This window comes from Peromyscus californicus, unplaced genomic scaffold (assembly GCF_007827085.1).
Source record: "Peromyscus californicus insignis strain IS unplaced genomic scaffold, ASM782708v3 Scaffold_11__1_contigs__length_118956290, whole genome shotgun sequence".
Taxonomy (NCBI): Eukaryota; Metazoa; Chordata; class Mammalia; order Rodentia; family Cricetidae; genus Peromyscus; species Peromyscus californicus.
This window is the reverse complement of record NW_026294402.1, coordinates 44991097-45000152: the sequence shown is the minus strand read 5'-3', so window position 1 is coordinate 45000152 and position 9056 is coordinate 44991097. Positions and strand designations below refer to the sequence as shown.

Sequence of the window (9056 nt, the reverse complement as noted above, 5' to 3'; positions counted from 1 at the left end):
TAAAACCAGGACTGGTTTAAGGCTGCGGGCTCTGAAGGGTGAATCTGTTCTCGGGCCTGCGTCTGGTTTGAGAAGGTCGTTGCACGACATCTCTCACCTGCGTATTGCACTGTCACAGTTTTCCTTTATTTTACACTTGAGCTCGTGTTTTACTATGTTGCCTAGAATAGACCCGAACTCCTAAAATCAATCCTCCGGGCTCCGCCTCCAGAGTAACCCTGAAAACAATGCACTGTTACCCTTGGCTAGGGTTTCCTTTATTTAAAGATACTCCCAATGTGGTACTGGGCTGGGGTGTATCTGATAAGGGCACCCAGCCACTGGATTTTTTTCTATTCTAACCCAGGGCTGTCAAAAATGGAATGAAAGGGGAAAGACACAAACTATCATGGGCAATTTAAAAATCCAGGCCTCTGCCTCCCACCCACTCACTGCCCCCGTATTTCTCACTGCCTGGCGAAGACTGAACAGCAGGAGGCGCTAGTGTCCGCCTCCAGGAGGACTGAGAGGCTCCAAGCGCCGAAACCACCCCGGAGGAGCGCTTCCGGCAGGCGAGGGCCGAGCTCGCACTGCGCAGCCGCGGAGGGCGGGGCTGGCCTCAGCCCCGGAAGCCGGAAGCGCCGGTCGCTCCGGGGTCGCTGGCCCGAAGACCATGAGCGCGGCGGGTGGCGTTCGCCGCCGCGCGCGACTGTCACGCCTCGTGTCCTTCAGTGCGAGCCACCGGCTGCACAGGTGGGGTGTGACCACGTGTGTCACCGCAAGTGCGGGATTTTTCCCGCTACGTCCCCGGGGGCGTGGCCACACGCGTGGGTTAGAGCCGATCTGGGGCGGGCGGAAGAGGAAATGGTGAAGGTGCGGAGCCGCGCGCACTACCGAGCCTCGCCCGGGAGAGGGCGGTAGAGCTCTGATCCAGGAGGCTCCACTCTGCAGAGGTTCCCTCCCGGGGCTGCCCCAGTCCAGAATCATGCAGCTGGCGGCGGGCATCACACAGTACCCTGCACATCCTGAAGGCACAATGACAGGAGCATGAGCTACCGGGTGCAACACAAGGTGCCCCCCCCCTTTTTTATAGCGAGCAGCACAATTGGGAATTGAATCCCAGATACCCAAGGCCTCCTCACCTGAGAGTTGGTTTTGAAGGGAGCTTCGTTACTCACTAGAAGGTCTGCTCTCTGAACCATTCCCTCGTCTGAGAGATGAGAAGAACATCATTTCTAACAGCATCCATCCACTTCTTACCGAACAAGGCTTTGTCCCATGCTAGGAGATGGGGATACTGCAGGGAACACCACATACTTGTCACCGCCCCGTGTGTGGAATCGAAAATGTTTTGTACAGTGAGAGAATTTTCGGCAAAAGCCTTGTGCTACAGGCAGTTATGAGCCATCATGTGGGTGCTGGAGCTGAACCTTGGTCCCCTGCAATAGCAGTAGAGCTCTTAACTGTTAAACCGTCTCTCCAGCCCCTCAAAGGGATTTTTATAATGGGGGCTTAAACATCAGGTTAGTAAGGATGCAGAAGATAAGGAGTTGGCTGAGTTGGTATAGATGCACAAATCCATTGAGAAAATTGTTTTCTGTCTGGAACGACAGCTATTTGTAGTAATTTTAAAGTTTCACCTAATTTGAGTGTCCCTGAACATACTGGTAAAGTCCCCACTAGGCAATAGTTGAGGCAGAGAAGAGCAAGTTCGTTAAGAGGTCATTGCTTTTCAGGAGAAATGAGGTTTTTAAGCCGCTGGGGGACAAGTATCTCTTGTGCTTATCATTGTTCCTCACTTTGTTCTGCTGGTGTCCCATAGCTAATACTCACAGTTTGTAGAATTGAAAATTGGAGGCAGGATGTAATTCAGTGGGTAGAGTGCTTGACTAGCATACACCCAGGGCTCCATCCCTGTCCTGCATAAGTTAGTGTGTTACCCCAGCACTTGTGAGGCAGAGGCAAGAGGATCAGAAGTTCAGTTATGTGGGGTTGGGGATTTAGTTCAGTGGTAGAGCGCTCGCCTAGCAAGCGCAAGGCCCTGGGTTCGATCCTCAGCTCCAAAAAAAAAAAAAAAAAGTTCAATTATGCTAAGCTACGTGGTGACTTGGAGGCCAGCCTGGGATACAGGAGACCTTGGCAAGAGAACAAGCACTAACTGTGAGTGGGTTGAAATTAAGGTTTTTGGTCATTTTATGAGGTACTGTAGTTAATTAGGGAGTGTACATTGGTTCTTGATGGAAATGTGGCTAATGAAATCCAAGCGATGTATTCGGTTGATCATGTAAAGTAAAATTAAGCTGTAGATTTCAAAATCCAGAGCAAAACTAACGGAGGAATCTGGATGTCTTACCGTCTCACACTGAGTTTTTCTGGTTTTCTGTTGGCAGCCCCTCTCTGAGCGATGAAGAGAACTTGACAGTGTTTGGGAAATGCAACAATCCCAATGGCCATGGACACAACTATAAAGGTGAGGGAAGAACACTGTCAGTAAGAATGAAGTGTGTGTGGTGTAAGCACAGGGTCTGACTGAGAGGCCTGTGCACAGTGGCGGTGCTCTGAGCCCTTCAGTGGAAATCCAAGACAAAGAGCTATTGTCTTGGTTGGGTAAGTGTTATGGTTTGCCTCACAACCGTCTATTCTGTTAAAGACAGTAGTAAGTAACAACAGCAACAAAAATGACTTAAAGCATTTTCTTTGACAGTTGAATGCATAGTAAAACTGCTGTTGGCATGTCCTTTTAATTAGATTGGGCTGAAACCAATGTTAAAATTTGATTGTAATCAGTGTTTGAGGAGACAGATATGTTTAACCTGATTTAAATGCCATACTATGTATATAGGGATTGAAACATCAAATAGTACCCCTTTATATGTAGACTTCTTTATGTTTTTATGTATCAGTTAAAATTTAAAAAACCTTCATAGCAAAATAAAAAAAATTTTTTTTATTTTGAGTAAATAATGGCCAGTGAAAAGGGTCTGTTGCTTAGGGATGTATTCTATGGCAGAAAAGTAGTTTATATGTAAAACTCCGCTGGCAGTATTTTAAGAAAGTAGTTGTGGAAGGAAAAGGGACATTATTCTTTGAGACATACCTGGTGCCTCAAAGCATGCTACATAAGCCTATTATAATGTAGTAGTGTGTGTGTGTGTAAGGTAGGGTTACATAAAGCTTCAGGAGATCCGAATTTCTGGTTTAGTTCCCGACTCTTTTTTTCTGAGCTGCCTCCCAGACTCAGTGTACTTACTCACCATGGAGTGAGTACCCAGTAGTGTTTGTGTGGAACGGGAAAAATACAGAAGTGTAAAGTCATTGCTTTACAACTTCCTGTGGACACCTGCTGTTTTCCAGCAAAGCATTTTTGTGGGCTGAGTACACGTTCTTGAAAGTAAAAGATGAGTACTTTTGTCTGCAGAGGAACTGGGTCAGTTTGGGACAGAGCTGGGCATGCATGTGCATTTTCCACTTTTCAGGAAGACAACATCTCCCTCCTCTCAAGGACATCAGCCTTATAAGTAGCATCCACACCTTTTTGAATTTGGCTCATTTCCTCCGCTCAGCCAAAGCTCCTGCCAAGGTCCTCTGGACTGAGTCTTGCATTGATTGATACGATTTTAACTAAAATAATAGATATTGGGAGAAAAATTGACGTATAGCCTTGGGGGCCCGAGAGCTAACAATTATGTTGCTAACTTGTGCTTATATGCTGATCTGTTGAAAGTCATACTTGTTTTTGTTGGTGTTTTTGTTTTCTTTCCCATAGTTGTGGTGACAGTACACGGAGAGGTACGTGCTGGAAATGGTGTGCGGAGTTGTTCAGATTCTGGGCCATCTTCCAGACACTGTGGTGAAATCTGTGTTGAAAGCTTGTGTTTCAGTTGCTTCATTGCTGGCCTCTCTGTGTGGTGAGCTGCTGCCATGCCAGACCTCTCTGTTACATACGGATGGGCAGAAGATCCATCCAGTGACGAAGGTGCTGGAAGTCCATGGTGCTTCTGCACTGAGAACAATAAGTGTCCCTAGGCTAAAGGAAAATTTGGGCACAAGCTGCATGTTGTACAGCCTTTAATAACTTGTAAAGTTATTTTACTTTTGAGACAGGATCTCATGTAGCCTACTAGGCTGGACTTGAACTTCTTGTGTATCCAAGAAAGGCTCTGAACTCCAGATCCTCCTGATTCTGTTTCCCAAGTGCTGAGATTACAGGCTTGAGCCACCCATCCAGCTCTGTGAAAGTATAAATATGGAGAGCCTACTAGAATGATAGACACCCTTTTTTCTTCCTTAGATTGATCCTGTTACAGGAATGGTTATGAATTTGACTGACCTCAAAGAATACATGGAGGTAATGTCATATTAGTTGTTTATTATGTGATATCCCCTAAGTATAATTTTTAGTACTCTGTTTGCCTTATTCATTGAGATGCCATGACTTTATGAGTTGAGGTAGGTGGGGGAGTGGAGAAAGTTTGTAGCAACTGGTCTTCTAAGGTCTTCTTACTAGAAAGTAGTCAGAGTTGTATTGTAGTGATGGGGAGAAATGTCACATGCTCATCTCCTTGTTGTTGGGGGTTTTTGCTCTTTTAGCCCCTTTGGGGGGCCCACTACCCAGCTCCCAAATAAATCACATATGGAGGCTTATTCTTAATTATGAATGCCTGGCCTTAGCTTGGCTTGTTTCTTGCCAGCTTTCCTTAACTTAAATTATCTCATCTACCTTTTGCTTCCTGACTTTTTTTTTCTTCTCTTACTTCTGTAAATCTTACGCTTATTCACAGAGATTGAGAGATCCACCTGCCTCTTGAGTGCTGGGATTTATGGCATGTGCCACCATGCCCCCCTCCCCATTTTTTTTTTAAGATTTATTTTTAATTATGTGAACCAATTTTTTTTAAAGCTTAAGTATTGGAAATACAGAATTGAATGAAGGAGTCCTAGCATCAATATACAAGTGCAGGTGACTATATAGCGGCTGGAAGCCTCGAATCTCTGTAAGCTGAAGTGACAGGTGGTTATGAGCTGTCCCTTGTGGGTTCTGGGAACCCAACTTGGATCTTCTGAAAGAGCATTGGGGCTCTTGTCCATCTTGAACCATCTCTGCAGCCCCAAGACTACACTTACTTAACAACTGTGACTTGATGCTGAGTTACCGAGGCAGTTCATGATAGAGATAACACATCAGAATGTACTCAATTCATGGTAGAGATAGTACATCAGAATATACTCAAATCATGATAGAGATAACACATCAGATTGTATTCAGTAAAAAGCTTCTTGATTGTTTTATTGTAAATTCTTGTGTTGCAAGAGATTTTAGAGATTATTTATTCCAGTTTCTTCATTCCATAAATTAAAACTGAGGGATGCTGGACAGTTAACTCCATTGCCCCAGATTATGTGGTCTTTCTTGTTCACAAAGTGGAGACTTTTTTTCACCTAGTTGCTTCCATTATCCCACCATTTCAAGCTGCTTGTTTAGTTCTTCATTTCATCTTACTTTTGTTCTGAAGGTTGACAGGATGTTTTATAAAACGATGTTACTAATAATTACTTTCTCATATTGTTCATATATTCAACAAATTTGTTTCTTTGCATCATTTTAAAAGCTAATTACTGGAAATAAAAAGATGAATGAATGAGACATATACATTACCTTTTCTAGGAGGTAAAGAATAGTAAGTGGTCAAAAATTATTGAGTAAGGGAATAAGGGGATGAATGAATGAATGAATGAATAGCTCTGTGCTTATTAATTTAGAGGACTTCTGAAGACGGGCTTTGCATTTACAGGGGCACAGAACATATATACACGGTACTGTGTGCTATAAGACAACAGTGTGAGAAGGCTAAGCAGTCAAGGATTGAATACTTAGAGAGCTCTTGGGGTTTTTTCCTCCTTTGGTTACCTAAATTATTACATACTCCCACCAGAAAAAGTGGCTTTCTGTGGCCATAGAGTGAAGTTAGAGTCCTATGAAATGGAGAACTTGGGGCCAGAACTGGGATCCAAGATAGAGCAAAGATATTTATTTTCTTGGTATTCACATCTCTTCATTTGACTTATTTTAAAAATTAATTGGTTTTGGAGTTGAGGAGTTGACGTAGGATTCACTCTTTTTTTTGGTTTTTCGAGACAGGGTTTCTCTGTGTAGTTTTGGTGCCTGTTCTGGATCTTGCTCTGTAGACCAGACTGGCCTCAAACTCACAGAGATCTGCCAGGCTCTGCCTCCTGAGTGCTGGGATTAAAGGTGTGTGCTACCGCCACCTGGCAGGACTCACTCTTTTTGTGATTCCAGTTCTGCTGAAGAAAACCAGTTATTAGTGTGCCTTCTTGAAATCAGACCAGGTAGAAAATGAGTTTGTGTCACACATGCTTAAATTTTTGTACAAGAACTAATGGTAAAAATTTAGAAAGAATAAGGCAATTACAGTCTTTGCCAATGACATAAGAAGAAACATTATGTTAATATATGTAAACATCAGGAAGTGATAATCCCCATTTTTTTTTCCCCTCTGAGACAGAAGGTCACTGTTAAATTATTCTTCAGGGCAGAAATTTAGAAATGTCCATCATTTTAGGCCATGTCTTAATGACACAGGGCACTATTCCGTAGGTGACACCGTGCTGTGGAAAAGTGTTTCTAGTACTTTTAGACAGAATTCGAGAAGTGCTAAACTGAACTGTGAATCACAGTGGCTCTGTTTCTAGGAAGTTCCAGGAACACTCTGTTTTTGTGGTTCCTCCCCTCTGCATCAGGAGCCAGGATACATACATAGTCATTACAGAGAACTAGGCCTAACTTTGTTTCACAACCTTGTAAGACTGCTCCCCGGTGTTGAGTCTTGGCTAAATGAGAGGGGGGTGCTCAGAGACTTGGGGGAAGGAACTCTTTGGTGTTTGAGTCCTAAACAAGTGTGGGCTGTTCCCTCTTCTCCGTCTGCAGGAGGCCATCATGAAGCCCCTCGATCACAGGAACCTGGATCTGGACGTGCCGTACTTTGCAGATGTTGTAAGGTGTGTGTGTGTCACTGACTCGTGTTGAGCAGTAGAAATGAAACAAATTAACATTTGATATGATTATTGTGGTATTTCTAAACTACTGATGTAACTAACGATAGATGTTACTGGAATTCCTGTTTTCTCTGTATATTAAAATGACTTTTTTTCATTATTTGTATTTTGAACTTCTTTCCTTTGTTTTCTTCAGCACAACAGAAAATGTAGCTGTCTACATCTGGGAAAACCTCCAGAAACTTCTTCCTGCAGGAGCTCTTTATAAAGTAAAAGTGTACGAAACCGACAACAACATTGTCGTGTATAAAGGAGACTAGATCTTAGGGTTAAATTATAGGAAGGCTGATTGCTTTTCATAATTGAAAAAGCCCTTTGTCCTTTAGAATATCCAGCAGTCACCACATACTTGTGTTCCCATGTTGTATTCTAGAATGCTGAGCATTAAAGTAACTGTAAGATCCATATTTAAATGTATTTAAAAATCAGACTTTCAGTATGTCCTGAATATATATTTGGTGAGGGAGCAGGGGAGAGCTGAGGACCCCCACCCACCCACCCAGGGCCTCACACATGCCAAGCATGTTGAGCTGCATTCCAGTCCTCTCAGTGCCATTTAGAGTATCTTCTGTCTAGAGATTAAAAATTGTTTCATACTCAGCAAAATGTTTTGGTGTGGAATTATTTAAAAGCAAAATAAATCCATTTTCCTTGTGTGTATTCTCTGTTATCTCATTTTTAGCATTTGTTTTTTTTCTTGGTATAATATAAATAGTAAAAATGTTTGTGCAATTTATAATATATGAACCTTGGGGAAAAATTTAGAGGGCACAGTCTGGAGACTATATTTCTTTGTAAAGATTTAGTTATTTTTAGTTGTGTGTGTGATGAAATATAGAGTTTATTTTTCATGATATATATAGTTTATTTTGGCCCATTTGCAATTTATTTGTTGAGTGATTTTAAAGAAATAACAAATTTTTTCAATTTAAACTTATCAGTAAAATTAGAAAAATGCCCACCTTACATGGTATTTGTAGGACTTGAAAGACAAAATACCTTTTGAAGTAATAGCAGTAATCCTGCCTTTCTAGTAATCAATACAAAAATATTACACACAAATAAAGCTTTTGACAACTAAAATACTAAAATTTAACCAAGTGCGCATTGCATTGTCAAAATTTATAATAAAAGTCCTTATTTTCTCCCCATGGCTCTGTTTTTCTACAGGTGCCTCTGGAATCATAATCAGTGCATAAGCCTCTCAGTATTCACTAGGTGGCAATGTTCTGAGAATCCAGTGTGTACTAGTTGTGATGTGAAGAGGAATACAAAGCCCTGTACTTAAGAAGTTTAGAATTCAAACCGGACACAGGGTAACAGCTGCTTGTGCAAAGCAAGCGAATTTGTTCTTGGCAATTCAGTCGTGATGAAAAGATAGTGAAGAACACCAAGTACGTAGTTCAGCTTGCATGGGAAAATTCAGTGATCAGAGCAAGTGGGATCAGTCAGAGAAGTGTGCATAGGAGATGCTTTACTGAGTAGCATAGCTCTATGTGTTGACTGTTTTTAACAAGGTTTAAAACATGTGGTTAAGCCAGGCGGTGGTGGCGCACGCCTTTAATCCCAGCACTCGGGAGGCAGAGGCAGGCAGATCTTTGTGAGTTCGAGGCCAGCCTGGTCTACAGAATGAGATCCAGGAAGGCGCAAAACTACACAGAGAAACCCTGTCTCAAAAAACCAAAATTAAATAAATAAATAAATAAATAAAAAGTAAAAAACATGTGGTTACTATGCATTCTTCTAAGTTAAAATTATGCAGGTGTTCATGACATCTGGAATTCCAGACAAATATAAATAAGTAGTTTACTGATAATGGTGTATTTGATCTGTTGTTCCACAGTAGCAGCTCACATTTCAATAAACTGAGACTATAGTGGATAATGCATGTAAAGGTAGCATTTCCATCAGTCTTGCTATATACCATCAGTATATGCATCATTCTTTGCCTCATATGATTTATGTGTCCAGTTTTCACTGAAGAAACTTATACCTTTAGCATA

At 42.0% G+C, this 9056-nt stretch overlaps 1 protein-coding gene across 1 annotated transcript; it reads left to right on the top strand.

Annotated features, from left to right (window-relative positions):
• The first annotated feature begins 577 nt into the window (after positions 1–577).
• On the top strand, positions 578–7713 carry Pts (6-pyruvoyltetrahydropterin synthase). The gene is given in 8 exon segments (XM_052760069.1): positions 578–785; positions 788–864; positions 866–1050; positions 2370–2449; positions 3746–3768; positions 4271–4327; positions 6926–6996; positions 7190–7713. Coding segments are annotated over 8 exon segments (750 nt in total). The 5' UTR covers positions 578–652; the 3' UTR covers positions 7314–7713.
• Positions 7714–9056: the final 1343 nt, after the last annotated feature.